Source organism: Saimiri boliviensis, chromosome 1 (assembly GCF_048565385.1).
Source record: "Saimiri boliviensis isolate mSaiBol1 chromosome 1, mSaiBol1.pri, whole genome shotgun sequence".
NCBI classification, from domain to species: Eukaryota; Metazoa; Chordata; class Mammalia; order Primates; family Cebidae; genus Saimiri; species Saimiri boliviensis.
In genome coordinates this window covers 254,432,815-254,456,058 of record NC_133449.1, presented here as the reverse complement: position 1 = coordinate 254,456,058, position 23,244 = coordinate 254,432,815, and the positions used below count along the sequence as shown (strand labels likewise).

The 23,244-nt window shown below is 35.8% G+C and overlaps 1 protein-coding gene across 1 annotated transcript in view; it reads left to right on the top strand.

The window, feature by feature from the left end:
- The window catches only part of ITGA1 (integrin subunit alpha 1), a 172,953-nt gene that overhangs the window by 128,729 nt on the left and 20,980 nt on the right, over window positions 1-23,244 (top strand). The window contains exons 16-26 of the mRNA XM_010336618.3: window positions 791-957; window positions 2,383-2,519; window positions 4,836-4,946; window positions 7,315-7,524; window positions 9,232-9,312; window positions 12,856-12,932; window positions 15,064-15,153; window positions 16,923-17,025; window positions 20,402-20,515; window positions 22,588-22,689; window positions 22,839-22,943. Of these exons, the coding sequence (XP_010334920.3) occupies window positions 791-957; window positions 2,383-2,519; window positions 4,836-4,946; window positions 7,315-7,524; window positions 9,232-9,312; window positions 12,856-12,932; window positions 15,064-15,153; window positions 16,923-17,025; window positions 20,402-20,515; window positions 22,588-22,689; window positions 22,839-22,943 (1,297 nt within the window). The remainder of the gene's footprint in view (window positions 1-790; window positions 958-2,382; window positions 2,520-4,835; window positions 4,947-7,314; window positions 7,525-9,231; window positions 9,313-12,855; window positions 12,933-15,063; window positions 15,154-16,922; window positions 17,026-20,401; window positions 20,516-22,587; window positions 22,690-22,838; window positions 22,944-23,244) is intronic.

Below are 23,244 nucleotides of genomic sequence, written 5' to 3'. Positions count from 1 at the left end.
TACAAAGTTATAAGGGGCTAGTTCTGGCCACAAGGCAGAAACCAGGTAAAAATGTGCAGTAATTGTTCTGGCTTGGATCTAAGACAATGGCCTCAGGATCCATGTATCCTCCATGTCTAAGATCTTACTCTGATCTCTAGTAGACATCACTGGGCTTCAGAGTTAAAACGACTGAGTTTAAAATCCCAGGTTTCCCCTATTAATAGCTTTTGACCTGGCATAAAATATTTAATCTTCCAAAGCTGCAGTTACGAAACATAAAACAAAAATGATGTTTCTTATAATTAATTTTAAGAATTAAATGAAATAACATCCATGGTCTACCACAGCGCCTCAAATATTCTTTTTCTTTTTCTTCCTAGAAATAGAGGAAGAGCTGAACTCAAAAGGACAGACAATATTACAGTCCAGATGAGAGATAGCAGGGGCCTGCGAGCTGTTCAGGGACCTTTAGACCTCTTCCAAATTGGCAACAAATTCGTAAATCTTCAAAATATAGTTGATTCTGAGGTTTCACCTGGGCACTTGGTTCCATTTCTTTTCCATCACAGGCAAAACGAGGTCTTTGGCTTTTGAACAAAAAGCCCCAAATGGTTTCCAAACGTAATCTGCATGTCCTTAGAACATCAGATACAATCTCTTCTGTAATAATGATTAATTAAAGGGAGTCCTGAGTGCTATATTATACATGAAGCAGAATCCTCTTCCATGCACTTACTTCGCACTCCCAAGCTGATGACATCCATTAAATGTAAAAATGAGTGAGTAATGCCGTTGTTTATGTTTGTAGGTCCCGAGATGTGGCCGTAGTTAAAGTGGCCATGAATTTTGAGCCAAATAAAGTGAATATTCAAAAGAAAAACTGCCGTGTGGAGGGAAAGGAAACAGTATGCATAAATGCTACAGTGTGTTTTGATGTGAAATTAAAATCTAAAGAAGATACTGTTTACGAAGCTGGTAAGCAAAATAACCATAGCAAGTACTTTTGGGTAGAGGACAATACCTTTGCTCCAGCATGATGAAATCCAGTAGGATATTGTATTTTCCCCACCATGGTGAACTATGCATCACATTTGCCCCAGTGAACATGTCGAACCTTGAAAAACAATTCTGCTGCAAAAGGAATAGATTAGGGAATTCAGTCAATTCTGAAGAAGAAATTGCGTGTTTGTATGTAGTGGCCTCCACAATCCATCATTTCTCTCTGGCTCTCCTACTTAGTATGAACAATCAGACGCTTAAGAAAAAATACCAATTCAGAGGTAGAGTTTAGAAATTGGGCTCCAGATGAGCTCAGCTTTCCTTCCTGTGGGTTTCCTTTCTACAATCTTCTCTCCCTTCTCTTGCCCCCTCCTGGGAAAGACTGGTATTGCAGAGAACCCCAGTACTTTCCCACACCCACATTCTGAGATCCTTTGCTCCACTGAGGTGGCCCTAATTTCTGAGAGTCAGTCTTGTTCTGTGTGTGTGTTCTCAGGTGCATCAGGTCAGCCTGTGCCTCCTCTTCCTTCCTCTGCTCTCCATTTTTTAAGGCAGGTTTTTAATGATGTTGAAATATGCTCAAGTCAAAGCTATAAAGAGAAACTGCAGAAGAGATATTTACTCTGTAACCAAAATAAGCAGAATGAGAAAAACCATTAATTCTTAAAATCTGTTTTTCTTGATTTGTTCCATATGTGCATGTATATGCTCTGAAATAGCCTCCTGACTAGAAGATCAATGAGGTGTAGGAATATAAAATAATGATTTTGGTTTTTATACGTAAATTCATTTCAGTCTTATTTAATTTTTTGTAAAGTAACTAAGTGATCAAAGAAGGAATATTGTAGCTTTCATATAAAGTATAAGATTTCCCTTATTTTTCTTATTGTGATATGCTCATTTTATGGAACTTAATGGTGGTTTGAACATAAGCTGAAATAATGTCCTTTTATATAGAAATAGATTAATGTATATATTTATAAACAGGTAACTAATGTATATTTTTGTCTCTATTGAAATTTAACATAATTAATATTCTAAGCAGGGTTCCAACATTTCTAAACTTAGAAGAATATTTTAAGTGAAAATCTAATAGATACAGTGGTGGTCTGGAAATTAGGTGATAGGCAGGTGTGCATGTGTGTATAAGAATTATAAACAATGAATATAATTAAACACTGAAAGCACTGTGAACTCGGAGAGCAGTTCTATAGAGTTCTTCAAGGTTATCTTCATGACCACTAATATCATTGTTATAATAGTGTGGATACGCTGAACAATAGAATCTTTTCTGATTGATTGCTGAAGAGATTTTTCTATAATGCTAATTTAATGATCCGTACAATATAAGAATCACTTCAAATGAACATTTCCATCAATTATTTTTTAAAATTTTTATAGATTTGCAGTACCGTGTCATCCTAGATTCACTAAGACAAATATCACGAAGTTTTTTCTCTGGAACTCAAGAGAGAAAGGTTCAAAGGAACATCACAGTTCGAAAATCAGAATGCACTAAGCACTCCTTCTACATGTTGGCAAGTAAATCATATATCATAGCTGCCTTATTCCAAATCAAGAATATAGGAGAGATGTCTTATTTCAAGTCAATCAAATTCTTGTTTTATTTCAAAATGCATTTATGTCATAAAGGAAACTCTACCTTGTTTGTTCATTTTTACCATAAAATTACAGGTCTAATTTTCTCATTTCCAGATATCTGTAAAACTATCTCTGGTCTTCCCTGTCTGTGTAATCAGACATCCATATATTATGGAATGACAGTAAAAGACACAGTGTACAAGTTGACGAGAAACCTTATTCGTGTATTTCTTTCTTTCATTCATTTATTCCTTCAACTTGAAAATATTTAACTTCTGTAGACCTTGTCTTTCAATTGTGGTTGATAAGTGTTTACCTGCTCTGAGGGCAGACTGCTGGGCTGTATGCTTTCTGGGGTTCAGGTAACTATATATTTCACTGTTTGACTTTAGAGCAAAGGAGAAAATAATCTGATATTTTCTATCTTCTGTTGGCTTTGTGCTACTTCAGTTTTTTGTTTTTTTTTTTTTTTAATTTTAGTGCATAAGGGAGGCTTGGAAAGTAAACTATTAATCTTTAGAGATGGCTGGTAAGCCAGTGTGAATTATTTACAATGTGTTTTGTTGGGGCATTGTGTATGTGGGGAGTGTTCCCAGCAGAGGGCAAGAGTTTCCTAAACATCTTAAAATGTACATGAGCATGATAAAAATAAAGAGCAGCATGAAGGTAATGAGAAAACACTGATCTTAGTAACTGACGTTAAGACTTAGAGACTTGATGGTAAACTTGGAGTTTTAAAGGAAACAGACCAATTTTCCCACTGCTGACTTATTTCTGTATTATTGATATATTCATAGTCTATATTTTGAAAATTACAGTTTGGGCAAGAAGTGACAGAAAACGTACATCTTTCTGTGCCACATTTGTTCTTTCTCAGTGATATTCATGTTGGTATGCTTCAAGACATTTATCAAAATAAGCATATTCTACGAACATCAAGATCAATCTGTAATCTGATAAAATAACACTGGAGTTGTCCCTCCTGTTTAGTTCATCAGAACTGAACACTTAGGAATTAGAATGTGGATAAAATTTGAATGGGCATGAAACCAGATATGGCATTGTCGCCAACCTGCTAAAAATCGTCTCAGTCTATGTTTGTTCACAAATTCACCATCTAAGCTATGTCTAGGTACTGGTGTTAAAAGGATGGAAAGATTTTCAAAATTTCCAAAATTGTTTTTGATTTTGAAATAAGCACTTTGAAATTCATTCTGGAGTCAGCCAGTGTGGAATTTGTATCCCAGATGTTCCTCATCCTGAGTGACTTTGTTTGGTAAAGTTGTTTGGTCTCTTTGTCTTTCATCTGTAAAGTAAGGATCATAATAGTTACTCATCTTGGAGAACTGTTGAAATAATTTGCAATAATGTATATAAAGCTCATAATTTTGAATACTATAAATGATCATTGATATTGGTGGCATGTTAACAATATTAATCATATTCACATCCTTTCCAAATAATTTTACATTATAAAATTCTTGGCCAGGTATGGTGGCTCACTCCAGTAATCTTAGCACTTTGGGAGGCCAAGATGGGCGGACCACCTGAGATCAGGCATTTAAGACCAGCCTGGCCAAAATGGCAAAACGCCATCTCTACTATAAACACAAAAATTAGCCGGTCGTGATGGCACATGCCTGTAATCTCAGCTACTCAGGAGGCTGAGACAGGAGAATCACTTGAACCCAGGAAGTGGAGGTTGCAGTGAGTCAAGATCATGTCACTGTTCTCCAGCCTAGACGACAGAGCAAAATTCTGTCTCCAAAAAAAAAAAAAAAAAAAAAAAAAAAAAAAATTCTTATAGCTCTAGGTATATATATTATATTAATGAAATATAACTCATTTTATAGAAAGTTTGCCTTTTGGAAGTTGGAAAATGTTCCTATAAGTATTACATAGTGATATTTAGCTTGAGGTCTCAAGAGAAACTGTACTGGGATGCAAGTGGCTCAGGCTGGCATATGTTGACACAGCAAGGTATGATGCTGCCATCACTCCAGCAGGGCCCCCTGATGAGCCAAAAGTGAGTCAACAGGTCATATTCTGAAGCCTCCACATTCCCCTATGCCCTTTGTAAGAATGCCAATCTGTCTCCAGGAAGCAAAAGCCTGATGAGGTCATATGTCAGATTAGACGCAGAAGAATGTTCCAGTAAGCTTGACCCTTAGGGACAGAAAAAGGAGACATAACAAGGTCAGAACACCCAGTAAATATGATACCAATGATATGTTTTATGTTTCACCCTCTAGGACAAGCATGACTTTCAAGACTCTGTGAGAATAACGTTGGACTTCAATCTCACTGATCCAGAAAATGGGCCTGTTCTTGATGATTCTTTACCAAACTCAGTACATGAATATGTAAGTCAGGTTTCTTTAAAATACAAAATACCAACTTGTGAATATTTTAGTGTCACCAGTAAACCAAGTTCTTTCCCTACTCTGCATTGGTCACTAAGAAAGAACAACCAACTGGAAGAAAGAAAAAAAAAGCGGGTTTTATTTCTGGCCAGGAATGAAGAAGGAGTGAGCTTTTGCTGTAAAGACCTCCTTCTCCTCAAGCTGTGAAAATCTGAAGAATTTTAAGGAGTTAGATGTGGGGCAGAGAGGTATGTGTAAGCATGTGCAAAGAGGACCTCCAGACTTACAGGGGCAGATCATAAACATGCTTCTTTATGCAACATACATGTTCAAGAAATAGTGGCCATTTTCTTCTATGACAAGGACTTTAGCATAATAATGACATGTTAATGATCTAAAGGTAACAAGGGGTTGCTGGTTCTGATTCGCTCCGTTTTCTCAATGGCTTTATCTTCCTCTGGCCATTGGCAAAGGGTCCTGAAGCTCCCAGGTCATTTGGAGTTGTTTTCCAGCAAGCTTACCTACAGATAAAGAAACTAGGGGGAAAAAAAAAAACACAAACAAAATAAAACTTTTTAAGAGAAAATATGAGCTTTCTCAGCTATCTACTCTTTAACAAAATAATGAACTTTCTCAGCCATACTTCAGATTTGCCCTAGTAACATCAGGAAAAAGCTTGAAATCCATGCACCCATAACCCTAAATCAACTAAAAATGTTTTTAAAAAGAATTAGACTCTTCTAGGCTTTTCCCAATCCTCCTAATTTCCTATGATTGGAGTTTCAGAAAACTAATAAATGATACTCATTTTTACCTCACTTGAATCCAGGACCAATGGAAAGAAATCTCCCCCTTTTTTCTAATAAGCACTGGATGGCAGGGTATAGTTTAGGTATAAAGGATGTCCTCACACTGAAGTGTGGACTTAGACTACCTATAACCAACTCGGTCATCACCAGTGCTGGTCCATCTCTGTCCTTCTTCATGGAGCCCACCTTGTAAAACCTGTAAAATGGACAAGTAGAGCCGAATGTGTGCTTCTTATGGGCACACAGCTGCTCCAAGGATAGAAAAGAGAGAAGGGGACTGAGTTGTGTTCACTTAGTTCCTGTTCCCAAAGCTAGAGTCTCTGTGCCTCCCCCAAGAATGAGTGAGGAGAGAGAAGAGGGAGGGTGTCACTAGTGTGGCTGCACTGGAGGAGACACTGGGGACGGGAAATTCATTCTCCCCACACATCCATCTCCCACTCTCCCTTCCTTCCTACCAGTAGATTGTTTTATACATAACAGGCATTGCAGCTTTCAGTCTAACACAGGAAACAGGTATTAAATAGTAATTAGAGCATATGCCATGGAGAATTTCAGAGCTCTATAGGAATTTCCAACTAGGCTGGGAAGTCAGGAGAGCCCTCCTGAAGTCGTGCCATTTCAGTGGAGCCCTGAAGGACAGGACAATTTCCACCCTATTTAGAGGAGTTTGGGAAGCAGAGGTGACAGTAAATGTGAAGGTCCTGAGCATGAAGGAAACTGAATGACATTCACTAGTGTGGCTGCTGTTGAAGAGCAAGAAAGGAGGTGATGTGAGGTGAGGCTGGAGGTAAAGGTGGCGGCCAGGTCATTCGGGACTTGGTGCCACTGCACAAATTCCAAACCTTTGAAAGAGCAGGGCAGTGCTTTTGAAGGTTTCTGTTTGGTTCAGTCATGGGACAGGATGCTGCCGAGTGAAGAGTGGTTGGAGAGAAACACAGGTGGATGTGGGGGACCAATGAGAAGCTATGACTTTAGTTCAGGAAGGAAATGAGAATGCTTGGGTGAGAGGTGGGAATGGAGAAGCCAAAAGGATTGGAGAGATACTTGGAAAAGGAGTAGAATGGACAGTGCTTGGTGAATTACATATGGTGGTGGCGGAGAGGCGGTCAGTAAAGAAGAATCAAGCGAAGCTCCTAGATTTGTGGCTTGACCGTTCTCTACCCTCTCAGCTGAGCTTTATAGCATTCCTAAGTGTTTGATTAATTTTAAGAGAAAAATCTCATACTTCGAGTTGAGTAGATTTAGGTTCTTACAGTACTTGACTTCGTATTTGGAAACCGTTCTTCCCTGGAAGACAAAAGCCAGTGCAAAACATCCATGAAAACTGTGCATTCTTAAGAGGACTAGCACAATTTACATTTGCAAGTAAATGTTTATTCTTCTCCCCTGTAAACTACAGGGATAAATATAAAATCTCTTAAGATTTGTGCAGTAAAATTGATTCTGTTTATGAGTTGCTTAACTTACTTGGGCTGTACGCCATTGTTACACAAATTGATGGGTGATTTTCAATAGTGCGTAGCTATATTTTGAAAAATGCTTTCCTGTCACCATTTCAGATTCCCTTTGCCAAAGACTGTGGAAACAAGGAAAAATGTATCTCGGACCTCAGCCTTAATGTCACCATCACAGAAAAGGACCTGCTGATTGTCAGGTCCCAGAATGATAAGTTCAACATTAGCATCACAGTGAAAAATACAAAGGACAGTGCCTATAACACCAGGACAATAGTGCATTATTCTCCAAATCTAGTGTTTTCAGGAATTGAGGTAAACTTTTAGTTTTTCATTTATTTATTTTCTTAACAGTCATTTACTGAGTTTATTTTTCATACTACTGAGATAAATGCTTTTATTAGATTTATTTTGAAAGAACAGAAGGAATTTTCTACAACATTAGTACTCACCAATGGTGAAAGTATTAAGCTTTATAAAAAGTTTTGTTTTATATATTCAAATATGTATGTCTTTTCTTTGATTCTGTATGAGGAAAGGAAAGCTCATGTATAAAAATTGTATGTTTCACTAAATCCTTAAAACACTGAAATTGAGAAGGAGTCAAGGAAAATAATAACAATCAAAGCCAAAACAGTTTAACAGAGGTACAGAGAGGTACAGAGAGATTTGTATTAAATAACTGTCTTATTGATTCATAACACAAGTTTCTTTTATTATGTTGTCAATAAAATATATTAATCTGCATAAGATTCTATATCAGAGGTAATCAGCATTTCCAAGTTTGAACTTTGCTTTTAATTCTGATCTCCAAATGAATCCCACTGAGTTAAAATTTTATGTACATTTATATTAATTAATACTAAATACAATTTACATTAAAAGCAATGTGGTTAATATTATACATAGTATCAAAACATTATTGTCTAATTTCTGTAAACTCAGATTTCATGGACATTTCTCTCTATCCATTAGGATATCATTTAGAGGCATGATGACTAAGACAAACCTGACAATAATGTCATATGTTACAATATTGTTAATTCAATTAAGAATATTAATTATGAATACAAAGGTGCAAAGTAATGTTGGGTTAAATATTACCACTAAATATTTCTCTGGAAAGGATACTATGTTAAAAAGTATTGCCTATCTTCTCCCCAGCTGACTTGATGGTCTTGGCAGAGAGGAACAGCTAAAAATCTAACAGTGTATCTCCTCTGTGTATATTCACAATGACAACAGTAATAACGATGGCAGCCTTTTCTTGAATCACATTAAATATCAGACACTGTTCTAAGGATTTTACTTATTTAATTTTCATTTAATTCTTTTGTAAGTAGGTATTACTGTGCTGCAGAGATGTGAAGATAAAACCTTTTATTCTTGTTTTAACATTCTTGTAGTTGCATTTTACAATTGACATGTTTACTTACCTGGCAGCATTATTTTTCCTTCTTATTGTTATATAAAAATAATGGCTTATCTCACGTTCAATGGCATTTTAAGTTGGACAGAATAGAGTATACGACTAACCCACTTGATAGAAAATCAATCCCAGAGAGGTGAGGAATCTTAACAAGGATAAAGTTAATAGCGGTGCTGTCAGGGTTTAAATTCTGGTGGTCACAGGTCAGAGCCTGTGCTCTTATTCACTGCACTAAACTCCTCTAATGACTAACATGCACTGAAAGCTGCTCTGTGCCAGTCTGGGATATGTGGATTATTTTATCCAGCCACGGCAATCACCCTGTGAGGGCGCTGCTGTTAGTACTTCCATTTTACAACTGAAGATTTAGGCAGGATCGTGAGATTTGCTTTGTCTTTCAGGCAAAGTTATGTTTTTAGATTTCCACGAGCTGTGGAACAGGTGGTCCCAGAATTCTGTGCCTCTGCCAGCTAAAGCAAGACAAGAATATTGGCAAGGCAGTCACCAAGTCACAGCTGGGAAAATTCGGAAAGAACACGTTTCAGTATTTCACCTGCTTGTCCAATCTGATTCTGTTTACTATCTCTTCCTAGGCTATCCAAAAAGACAGCTGTGAATCCAATCATAATATCACATGTAAAGTTGGATATCCCTTCCTCAGAAGAGGAGAGATGGTGAGCAGATTACAAAAAACACATGTGGAAATTGAATATGAAAAGTAATATGCACAAAGACAAATATATAAATCCTTCCCATAGTAGTTTAGGATAATACAGATGAAAAATGTTGAGTTCAAAATTGTGACAGATTAGAATATGATATGGTCAGAATGGTTGTGCCCCTTCAAAATTCATACATTAATATTTATTCCCCAAAGTGATAGTAGTAAAAGATGAGGCATGGGAAGTCGTTAGGTCCAGGGGGTGAAGCCCTCATGAGGGATTAGTGCCCTCATAAGAGAGGCTTGAGGGAGACTGTTCATCCCTTCTACCATGTGAGAACACATAGCAGGTTCCATCTATGAGAACTGGGTGTTTCCAGACACTGAATCTGTTGGTGCCTTGATCTTGGACTTCTCAACCCTCAGAATTGTGAGCAAAATATTTCTGTTATTTATAAATTACGTGGTATAAGGTATTTTGTTATAACAGCCAAAATAGACTAAGACAGAGTCAGAAAACAATTCTTACACAGGCAAACTCGAACACCAAGACAAGATTTAAAATTTATACTCTGTAACATATCTAATTTATGCTAGATAACGTATCTGATAAAATGGAGCTGGGACATTCTGTTATTGGAGTGTCCTAGGTAGTAGGCATCCCTGGCCTTCAGGAAAAAGAATGCTTCAAATAGGTTGGCTTAGAACTTAATTCAGAATTTCTCCTTCCATCTCTCTTTCTAAAAAACAATTGCCTTATTGAGCTATAATTCACATAGCCTAGAGTTCACTCATTTAAAGTGTGCACTTCAATGGGTTTTAGTATATTCACCAAATTATAAATTGTACCGTCATTACAACTGATATTAGAACATTTTCACACACCACAAAGAAACCACATATTCATTGGCAGTCACTCTGTTTTTCCTCAACAGCCTTTTTCCCAGCCCCAGGCAACCACTAACTACTTTCTTTTTCTATGGATTTGCCTGTTCCGGATACTTCGTATAGGTGAAATCATACGTACAGTCATCCCTCGGTATCTGTGGGGGATTGCTTCCAGGACTCTCTTTGGATAGCAAAATGCTCAGATGTTCAAGTCCCTTTTATAAAATGGTATCTAACCTATGCACATCCTCCCATATACATTAACATCAGTTCTAGATTACTTATAATACATAATACAATGTAAACACTACGTAAATAGTAGTTATACCATATTGAGTTTTTATTTAAATTTTTTATTGTTGCATTGTTACTTTTTTTTAATATTATCAACTCACAATTGGTTAAAGCTAGGATGCATGGATTCAGAGGGCTGATTGTACGGGCTTTGGGTACAAGCTTCTTTCACCAAGTATAATTTTTTCCAGGTTTATCTATGATGTAGCATGTATGAATACTTCATTCCTTTTTATTACCATGTAATATTCCAGTATGAAGATATATTACATTTTATCTATCCATGCATTAGTTGATGGGTATTTGGATTGTCTCTACTTTTTGGATACTATACAAAATACTATTATAAATATCTGTGTACAGATTCTGATGTAGACACATGTTTTCTGAACTTTTGTCTACTATAGTTCAAGCCCACCCAGTCAAGCTTCTACTAGAATGGTAATTATTATTTCAAAGCAACAAGAAAACTCCAGAGACTACAGATTCTTAGAACTATTTTTTTTCTTTGCAATTATAAATCAAAATATGTATGGATAAAGAAAACTCTAAACATAATATGATGCAAATCTCGTGAACTTTGAATTCCTGTCATCCTTTCTGTGAATACCACCTAAATCAATAAAAGAGCTTTCAATATCAGACCTTCTTCTGTTTAGCACTTAATCACAAAAAATAAAATTTTAGATAGTTTCTATTAATTGTGCATTTTATATTATAATTTTGCTGTCCCAAATTCCAAAATACCTTGGCACAAAATGAGATTAGTTTTGAGAAGGAGAAACATAATACTTAACAAGCATTAGTATAAGGCTACTTGTAGTAGTACTGTGGGTGAGATATGTCTTTGAACAAACAATGTAGTTTTTGGTCTGCCTGCTGATGTTTACATAGAGTTGTGGATTATATAGTTCATATGCTTAGCCATGGTGTTTCAAAGGTGGTTACCTATATTAGAGTGTCAGTATAACAAAATACATACCAGTTTTTCTTAAGTATTACTTTCAGTAGGAAAACCTATATAAACCTAATTTTCTGCATTTTCTTCACAATAATTTATTCTAAATAGCCAAGCCTTTCGGTTTCTTTTATCTTCTTGTTATTGTGCCTTTAAGGTCCAAAACTGTTTTATACTGTCAAATTAATGGAACCAAGTATGTTTTCCTGTAATTCTGTAATGAATATGAATAGATGATTGCCTGTCTTGAAGTTTTCACATTTAAGAAGATTTAATTATGATCATTTCCCAATTATATTGTTTATTATTGTACTCTGGTAAACCATGGTAATATAATAAAGTAAATAAGAGTGCCTTTATGGTGGAGGTTTATAGTTAGTATAAATAATTTTTGTTGATATAATTTGAATAAAGGATTAGAATTTATAATATCTGTCAAAAAATTACAACAAATTTAGTTCCAAATATTAATTGACTTTTATTTGCAGTTCTAGAATCAGGCAACACCTTATTCTGTAAAATAAAATGAGTGATGGATGAGCTGAGCAGAGGAAGTTGGTTTTATAGAGAGAAAAGGGCTGAAGAAAGGAGAAACGGAGAACAAAAAGTGGATTGTTCATTTCAAAGTTATTTTCCTTGTAAAGGCTGAAGCAGAAGGAATTTTCTTATGCTGTCTAAAACTGGCTTGATTGGGGATTTGGTGATTATTTATCACTCTCTTCATCTCTCAGAAACTCAGATACATGACTTAATTTCAGCTTTGTAGTGTGGAACGTGAGCCTGATGTAGTCTGTTGGGCCTAGATCAAGAGCTCAGTCCAAACCAGTGACCTCTTATACATTTTATTTAACATGTGTCTTAGTCTATTCTGGCTGCTATGAGTAAATACCATAAACAGAGTAGCTTATAAACCAGAAATTTATTTCTCACAGTCTGGAAGCTGGGAAGTCCAAGAGCAATACACTGCTAGATCCAGTGTCTGGTGAGGGCTTGTTTCATGCTTTATCGAAGTCATCTTTTCTACGCATCCTCAGATAGCAAAATCAGGGAGGCAGTGTTCTGAGGCCCCTCTTACAGGATACTAATCCCACTCACCAGCGCTTTGCCCTTTTGAGCTCATCACCTGCCCAATGGCCTCATCTCCTAATACCACATTGGTGTTTAGGTTTCAACATATGAATTTTGAAGGAAATATTCAGATCACAGCAATATGTAAAACATGGTACATATTCACACTGAAAAGTACATATATGTTATATATTATTCTATTTTTGAGATACAATAAGGTTTTCTTTTGTAATATAATGCTTCTCAACTTCATAATTTGAGTTTTGTTGATGTCATTTATGGAAATAGAATTTTAATCAAAGTAAAAAATTACCTATCTGTTACTAAAGACATATTTTTATTTTATAGGTAACTTTCAAAATATTGTTTCAGTTTAACACCTCCTTTCTCATGGAAAATGTGACCATTCATTTAAGTGCAACAAGGTTGGTTTACATGTGTATAAGTGTATGCATATGAATGTATATCACTTCTGTGTATTTTGAATGTTTTGCTTTATAAACTCACATTCCAGGTTGTATGAGATCAGTAGAAGTGGAAGGCAACTAACCACTTTGCTTCAAATCAGTCAGAGCTTCTGAAACGTATCATAGAACACACAGACTAATAACAGCAAAGGGCCTGTAAGGAAGTGAAATAGTGGTCTAACTTTCTTCTAATTGTAATTATCCACTGATCTGTCTCCAGTGAAATGGTATCTTTTGCTACTTTATTCACAGTGACTAGCACTGTGCCTGCCATATTATAATCACTAAATAGATATAGAGCAAATAAATAAATTAGGGAAATGAACTAATGGATTAATTCAAGCCAACTCAACAAATACTTATTTGACATCTATTATGGGCAAAATATTTAATTAGTCACTGTAAGAAATATTAAAACTACTAAGGGCATGAAACTCCTCATAGGGTATTACAGTAGGAGATTGAGAATAGTATAAGATTATTATAAACTGGGATAGAATAAAAACAATCTATTATAGAGATATAAAGCTGTGTCCGAAAATTAATAGAAGCTGAAATAATATATATTTGGCAATGGGAACCCCAGAAAGCTTTATCAAGGAAATTATAAGCTGAAATATAAAGAATACATAAAATAGCAATGAAAATGAACAGGGAGTGTGCATTCTATCATATCATGCTAGGTACTGAATGCCAGTCAAGGTATTATTTCTTAATTTAACAGATCATGAGGGTATAGTAAAGTTTTTGAAAGGTAAAATCATCTGTACCGAGCTGCTGCTTCTGAAGATTAACTTAGGAAGGCTGCAGTGTGGAATGAATGAGAGAAAAGGGAACCATTCGTGCTAAGAGCTGAGTCACACAAATACCCAAGGCAGCGTGCTGCTCTCTCTGTCCTTCTGCTTATGAGCCACTTTATACATTTGGGAATAAGCAGGACCATTAAAAAATACTCTTATGACCATTCTGTGAGACAATATGCTAGGTGCTTGGTCAGTTGGTGGAGGGGTGTGTGTGATAGTGATGAAAGCTAACACTTACTGAATATTTCCTATGTCCTTTGCCAGACGTCCCCAAACTTTTTACACAGGGGGCCAGTTCACTGTCCCTCAGACCGTTGGAGGGCCACCACATACTGTGCTCCTCTCACTGACCACCAATGAAAGAGGTGCCCCTTCCTGAAGTGCGGCGGGGTGGGGGCAGGGGCGGATAAATGGCCTCAGGGGGCCGCATGCAGCCCGCGGGCGTAGTTTGGGGACGCCTGTCCTAGGCACTATCTTAAGCACTTTATACTTATTACTCATTTAATCATTATTTATTATCCACATTTTATAGATGAAGAAACCAAGGCAAAGCCAGATAAGTAATTTTACCAAAGTGTATCAGTGTCCAAGAACAATCCCATTCTTTGGCCCCAGATCCAGTGTTCATTACTCATTATATCATTTTTGCATGCTTTCTAATACAAGGAAGTATGAGATGTATGTGTATACGTGTGTATACACATATATACATGTGTTTACATAATATATAATTAAAATGGTAACCAAACTCAAGAGACTAAATCAGTGCCTACAAATAATATGATCAAGTACCTAGTATGGAAAGATTCTTAAAGAAGAAAACAAGATTTTAGGTTTACTCTCAGCTGTGTGGCCCTGATCACTTATCTTTGCTAAGTCCTCATCTGTGATCAGTAAGAACACCTGAGTAGATATGTGTTAAAAACACAAATTCCTGGGTCCCAACGTGGAACCTGTAAATCCACATTTCTAAGGGAAGCCCAGTAATCTTTGTATTTTGAACAATTAAACCCAGGGATTCTTATCATTATTGTCATAGAATTTTGAGAAACGTAAATCAGTGTGATTTTCAACTCTAGTTGCACATCAGAATCAACTTGGGAACTCCTAACCATACCCATCATCTCTGATCTCCTTCTTCATCCCAATTTAAAAAATAATAAGAAATTCTACTCTTTTGTGCTTTTATTTAGTTGCCAGAATAAGCTTCTTTTTCAAACACTTAGAAATGTCTCTAAATAGTCAATATTTTCATGGTTTGTCCGAATGTGCTGTGTATTTTCTAGTGACAGTGAAGAACCTCCTGAAACCCTTTCTGATAATGTAGTAAACATTTCTATCCCGGTAAAATATGAAGTTGGACTACAGTTTTACAGGTAGGAGAAAACTGCATTTTTATGTTGATGCCTTTCCGTTAACCCAGTGGTTCTCAAAGTGTGGTCCCCTGGCTGGCCAAGGGCATCAGCACCACGTGGAAACTTGTTAGGCAAATTCTCCGGCCCCACCCAAAACCTATTAAATCAGAAACTCAGAGGACGAGGTTAAACGAGACTTCCAAGTAATTCTCATGCATCCTAATGTTTGATAACTAAGTAACCCAAAATATTAGGTGTTAGTGATACCAGATTGCATTCACTCTCCTTTCTTAAAGTCCTGAATGCAAGTTGAAGACCCAGAAGTCCTTCACAAAACACAATATTTTCTTAGCGGCCACCAGCATATTTCTTGGTCACCATTCTCAACCTGTGGAATTCGATCAGTCTTCTCAATCTGGACACACAAGATTAAAACATTTCTCATTGATAAGAGCTGTTTATTTCTTCTACCATTCATAAACCATTATTTATCTTAAGAACCTCTTATCTATCCAAACACAAATCATGTTGAAAAACTTTCTCTCTATAATTTCCCCTGCTTAAGCAGAACTCCAAGCTTTTGTTAAATAAACATGTGTAATGTATATCAAAAGTATAAGAATACGTGACAAGTTGGTTTATTCTGAAGTCTTATCATTTTATTAATGTTTTAATAAAAGTGGCTAACATTTATTGAACCTTTGTGGTCTGTCTTATCTGATCCTTATGATAACTCTGTGGTTCAAATACAACTTTCTCCATTTCCAATTGAAGAAATTGAGGTTCAAAGAGGCTAATTTACGGGTAGGAGGTTACATATTACAGGTTATATGCTCAGGAAGTGTTAATTTAAATGATTACACATGTTCTTTTTTTCTTTTAATTTAAAATTGTTTTAAATTGACACGAAATAATTGTACATATTTATGAAGTGCTTGGAGATGTGATGCATGTAATATATAGAAAGTAAACAGGATAATTAGCATATCTGTCATCTCAAACATTTATCTTTTCTTTGTATTAGGAACATTCAATATCTTCCTTCTGGCTTACTAATTTATTCTCAATGGCACTTTCTCTTTAATAATGAGAGACTACAAAAATGGCATGATTATAGGTATACATGAAGATTTTGCTAATATTTCTCAGCCTTTAAATTCTGTCAGTTATTTTCTATTTTTCTGCATCCTCTTTTATTGGTGCACTGACTTTTCCCCCAAGGGTTTTCCATTTATTTAAAATCAACTTTTGTCAAACATTTATAAATATTTTTTGTCTTCCCTTGAATGAAGGGCTGCTTAAAAACAGGCTATTTTACTCTACCAAGTTCATCCAAAGAACATGATGAAGTTGTATAGAGAAGATTGAACTTATAAGTTTAGCAGCAAATATAGGACCTTAAATTGTAAAATGGGAAACATTTTAAATCTATTTAGAATTCAGCACTGCTAAAAATTACCTTTTAGCTTTATTATTCACTAGATATAAATGGTATTAGTGAATTAATGGAAAATTTTCACTTGTTAACAATGAAATTTTAACTTTTAAAATTCATATTTTAGCATTTTGGGGTTAAATAAGCATCGGTGACTATTGAACTAAATTATGTACTCCTTCTCACTCTCCTCAAAGATTTAATTTTAGGTTTGAAGGTAAATGAACACCTCTTTGATTTGAAGTCCCTACAAGTATTTTTGTGGAATTACATGATACGGAGAAAGAAAAGAATGAGGCCAAATAAAAGCTAAACTTCGCTGTGTTTTATTTTTCTTCTAATTAATTCTTTTAAGCTCTGCCAGTGAATACCACATTTCAATTGCTGCCAATGAGACAGTCCCTGAAGTTATTAATTCTACTGAGGACATTGGAAATGAAATTAATATCTTCTACTTGGTAAGAGATCACCTCTAAAATAGTATTCTAAAGGAGCTATTTGTAAATTTATAAATTAAATAATTAATAGATGCATAAAAATATGTTGCTTCAGTGTTTAATCTCTTAATTCCAGCATCTTTTTCTTTATGATTTCATAAACATAAATAAAATTATAAATTTGTAATATTTACAAATATAATTTTCAGTTTATATTTTTATTTATAATTTTACTAAAGATTTAAATTGTTGATAATTATATTTTTAATCAATTTAGAGATCTCACTCTCTAATTTCCTCAAAATAAGATACGATTAGAATGACTTTCTAGAAAAAATATAAACTTTGAAACTAGACAGATGCTATGTATAAACCTGTGGGCTTTACTTACATTATTTTTTCAGTATGACTGAGAAAAGCCACCTTTTCATTAATTATGACTATTTAGGAAATTTGTTATCACAATTGTCTTGATAATTTTTTTTATTAAACAAATATGTATCACATTCCCCTCACTGTTACCTTTCACATGCATTGTACTGTAAGTTACTCATGTTGGTACTACCACCTCCTTAGTGATGTTTCCTGTTACATTTATTTTTCCTTTTAAAGCCTTCATAACAAACTCTTTCTAACCACTATAGCAAACAAGCATGGAATTTCATTTTAGGTAATGCCTAGTTACGGGCACAGCCTCAACTTAAGTTAAAATTACTCAAGGAAAAAAAAGAACACAATTCAAATAATAGATTTAAATATGTATTCGAAAGTATGAAATAATGCAACAGAATTATAAATGAAGATAATCTCAATCCCTTTGGAAATTGCCAACAGCAAACAAGTTCTCTCCCAGAGTATAATTAAACGTATACTCCCAAGTGATTCCATTTTTTAAAATTTGTACTCTTTGCTAGAATTCCTATGACAAGCTATACCCTGGAAATTAGCATAAATGCCAATCACTCTACTGGAGTCTAGAATAGATTTTTGTAATTCAGGCTATCAGATTTCTCCAGCCCTGTTCACTTTCCCTGAACTAGAAAATTAAGCAAAAAAAAAAAAAGAGAGAGAGAGAGAAAGACTGTAAATGTTGTAGATCTTTAGATATTATAACTTACTAGGGTCCAGATTTGAAATCCGTACTCTCTCTTATACAAGTGTTGATATAAATTTTATTGGTAAGAATATTCCTGAGCATAAAATTTTGTGTGTATCTCTGATTATTTTGCTGAAGTTAATTCTAGAATTGGAATAATGGAATTTTTTAAAAGAACTTTTGTTCAGGTGAAACCCAGTAAATCTCCTGCTAGGTATTTTCCTTAGGAAATTTTTGGTGATAGAAACAAAGATTTCAGGAATGTCCTTAACAATATTATTTTTAATAGTTTACTAAAACCTGGGCACAATCTAAACACTTTAACACAATAAAATTACTTGAATGAATTATTATATATTCAGTGAAGAGATTATCATATATTCAATGGAGAGACTTTGTAATATTTTAGAAGGAATATTTTGGAGTAAGAAACCATACTAGCTCTGTAATCTTGGAAGTTCTTAATTCTTTTTTTTTTTTTTTTGAGACGGAGTTTCACTCTTGTTACCCAGGCTGGAGTGCAATGGCACGATCTCGGCTCACCACAACCTCCGCCTCCTGGGTTCAGGCAATTCTTCTGCCTCAGCCTCCTGAGTAGCTGGGATTACAGGCACGAGCCACCATGTCCAGCTAATTTTTTGTATTTTTAGTAGAGACGGGGTTTCACCATGTCGACCAGGATGGTCTCGAACTCTCGACCTCGTGATCCACCCGCCTCGGCCTCCCAAAGTGCTGGGATTACAGGCTTGAGCCACCGTGCGGAAGTTCTTAATTCTTATTCTAACCTTCTTACCTCAGAGATAAAACACAGATAATAGGAGGATCTGGCACCTAGAGTTGTTAACAGGGCTAAAGGCAATAATGCATATAAGAAGATTAGCACAGTGTGTGGCACGTAGTCAACAATGTTGATATTGTGGTTGTTATTTAGCTATGAACTATCATATTCTCAATAAATCCATATGTTTATGGGAAAATGCCTTAGCATAATACATTTTACAGACAGGATGCAAAACTTTGTATTTTATTGTGATACAAATTTTATAAATGTGCATTTATGCAAATACTAAGGACAGGTTAACATATACTAAAATGTTAACAAGTATAGGAATTTTTTATTTTCTGTTAATTTTCAGTATTTTCCAATGTTTCTACAAGGAACATTTTCTAATCAGAAAAAAAAGTAATTACAGCACACAGGATTTCTGACTGAATATCAGAAAACAGAATTTGTCTGGAATCAAGAAGATAAGAGTTAAGAGCATGCTTAAGGGTCCAGGCACAGCTGGTCAGGAACCTCCAGAATTCCTTTAATCCTGGAATTCTGGATATATTTTATTTTTAGCAACCCAGGAAATTGCTTCAGATCTGAGGAGCTCTCAGTCTGGAAGGCTCAGTTGTGTAGATCACTGGCTTTCCCCACATCTATCTATGTAGATCAAGGAGTTCTCTACCCAGCTAAAGATGCTGCACAGGGTTGCCATAGGCTTCAGGCCTGCAGATCATGCTTCTGCAGTGGGAAGGGGACCACTGCACCTGGTTGCCCCAGTTCAGTTGCATCTTCTAAGCAGGCAAGGACCTCTGCATAGTGAGTTCAGTTTCCTGTTGAACTTCATCCTGCCCACCTTTGCCTCTGAGCTACACTCACTACTGGCAGCAGAACATGATACTAAGTGGAAATTTTGGGTAAGTGGATAAAAACAAATGGAAACTGAGATGAAATTTAATCTGACTCTCATCAGACCAGATTATCAACAGAGCCCCAGCTGGGGGCAGAATTATGAAGGGAAGCGGATGAGAGTCTGGTTTGCCTGGATAGTGGCGGCAGATCCCATCTAGCCAGGATTAGAGGCGATTTATGGGTTTCGGGAATTATTGCAAAGTGGGTTAAGGCAACCAAAACTCTACTAAACTGTTCCATGGTATCCCTTCTTTCCAGTTTCAAACAGACTGGTATGTTTTTAAAAAATGAGTGTGGCAAGAACATAATAACAGATAAAAACTTCCAATTCTGATTTTCTATTAATCCTAGTTCTATTAGGAGAATGAGAGATGGAGGAACAATATGATTATAGCTGACACATACAGCTACCAACTATTAAGTATCCTTATTTTCTTGCTGGCATTATTCAGAGATTTATGCCAATTCTCCATACAGTGTCATAAAGGATTTACACTCAATACGTTATTCAAAATATTACACAACTTACTTCATCAGCTAGAAAATGAAGTGTTACATAGGACAGAAAGAATTCTTTTAAAATAGAAAGAAAGGATTACATTTCTATTTTTTTCTCGTAGATAAGAAAAAGTGGATATTTTCCAATGCCAGAACTTAAGCTGTCAATTTCATTCCCCAATATGACATCAAATGGTTATCCAGTGCTGTACCCAACTGGATTGTCATCTTCTGATGTAAGTAATGTGTGCCTTGGAATTCTGTCATTACTGTTATCTTTTCCACTTTATGTTTAAGCCTTTTGTTCTGCATGACACTTGTAACAGTTTTACCAAAGTAACATGCAGAGGTATTTAGATAATTAAAAGCAGAAAATAATAATAGATGTATTATTCCCTAGGGCTGCTGTAACACATTACCACAGATCGAGTGACTTAAAAAAGCAGAAATTTATTCTTTCACAGTTCTGGAGTCCAGAAGGCTGAAGTCAAGGTGTTGACGATGTTAATTCCCTCTAAAGGCTCCGAGAGAGACTCTTTTTCATGCTGTTTTCCTAGCCTCCGGTGACAGCCAGCAACCCTTGGTGTTCCTTGGCTTGTGGCAGCATAATTCCTATTTCTGTCTCTATCTTCACCTGGCCTTCTCTGTGTTTCTGTGTGTTCTCCTTCTCTCTTTGTGTTTCTGCACACTCACCATCAGATTTAGGGTCCACCCTAAATCCAGAGTGATCTCATCTGAAGATGCTTAATATAACTACATCTGCAAAGACCGTATTTCCAAGTAAAGTCACATTCACTAGTTCTAGGAGGATTTAGGCATATCTTCGGGGATCAATATTCAATCTACTAGAGTAGATTTTAGATAGTTCATTGTTGATTTATGCCTGAAATGTTTGTTTCACTTTTCCTTGGTATGTGGTAATCAAACAACTCTATAAACTGTCGTCTTATGTTTGCCTAAGCATGCAGAGCTGCACACAAAATAGTATAATTGCATTTACTGACATCCCAAATAATAGCAATATTGCACCCCCTTGATATTTGTAGCATTGAATGAGACTCTGTGATAGTTCATTACGGTTTAGTGTCTAAAACAAAAATCACCATAAGTATTGAATTAATGTGTGCATGATTTCAGAATTTGAAAATCTGTTCATGCATTTTAAAAAGTATTCTCAGAAATCAAGAAATAGCAGCAGTGCTAGCTGGCTTGTGATCACTAAAATGTTTTCCTAAGGGCAAGGGAAAAATAAGTGTCTGGAATTTCCCTCTCATCCAAAAAAGCAGGTCTGTGAAAACTCAGAAGAGAAAAAAATTGTACTTTTCATACTACTTCAAAAATTTTAATCTTATTATCTTTTATCAAGGATATAGAGAGTACTGGGGAAGCAAAGGTTTACTAGGTTAAGTCTAGAACCAACTATCTTACAAACATAGCATTTTAACATAATATGTTAACATCCAAAGGGCTGCCTGCTTACATCTTCCTCACACGTAGACTGAGTGTCTTACCCTTGGTGTGTAGGAAATCAAAAGTATTATTGGATGAATACATAAATACAGATGAAGGTCCCTCTCTTTCCAGTTGTTTCAACAGCTGTAATATTGAACAAGTATTTTTATTGTTTTTGTTTCCTTTTTTTTTTTTCTTTTTGAGACGAAGTCTCCCTCTTGCTCAGGCTGGAGTGCAGTGGCACAATCTTTGTTCACTGCAACCTCCACCTCCCAAGTTCAAGTGATTCTCCTGCCTCAGCCTCCCGAATAGCTGGGACTACAGGCGCTCACCACCACACCTAGTTAATTTTTGTGTTTTTAGTAGAGATGGGGTTTCACCATGTTAGCCAGGCACGTCTCGAACTCCTGACCTCAGGTGTTCCACCCACGTCAGCCTCCCAAAGTGCTGGGATTACAGGCGTGAGCCACCATGCCTGGCTGTTGTTTTTGTTTTTGTCAGTAGAGTTTTAAATGTTCTCCTCTTCTGTTGTATGTAATTTAAAAGCTTATCTTTGATTAAAGTAATAAATTAATGAATATGTTAATCATGTAATAGTAAGTTCTATTAGCATTCTTTCTTTTCCGTAACAACCTCATTAGTATCCATTACAATAATGGTAACAATCCATCTTGGGGTGGATATATATGTATGTATGGCTGGTACATAACAGCCTTTTCCACACAGCACACTTACAAAAATGGATCTTTAATATACGGCAATGGCGTCATTCACAGATTCTTCACACCACTGCACCAAGTCATCTTTTCCTCTGCTATCTGGCATTGTCTAATAAATGTGATCTTTTCATTTCTAGAATGCAAACTGCAGACCCCATATCTCTGAGGATCCTTTCAGTATCAAGTCTGGAAAGAAAATGATTACATCAACTGACCATCTTAAACAAGGCACAATTCTGGTAAATTAAGACAAGTGCTATTTTTACCTTTTGCTTTCCAAATGAATAAATTTGATATCAATCTAGAAATACCTATCTGAAGTATTCGAATATAGTATATTTACTACCTTGGCGATAATACTGATATGTATCTCTGGGCATTTAAACAGGACTGCAGTACATGTAAATTTGCTACCATCACGTGTAATCTCACTCCTTCTGACATGAGCCAAGTGAATGTTTCACTTATCTTGTGGAAACCAACTTTTATAAAAGTAAGTAATTACATTGTTCTATGCACCGATGAATAATATCAATAAATATTTGTTTACCACTCAGAATATGCAAGGCGTCATGCTGCTGTTGGAAAGAATGTGAGACTAGATGTCTAAGAGAATGTGACGAAGCCCCAGCTCTACTTAACCAGCTGTGTGTGTCTCATCTTCCCTGTCTGTTAAGAACTAAGTTATTGCCAAGGTCCCTTCCAGAGAGATATACTTTTTTCCATCTCTCTTATCCCTTTTCTTTGTACCTTAAGAGATGAATACCTTTCAAAAGCTTACCTTAATATGTTGG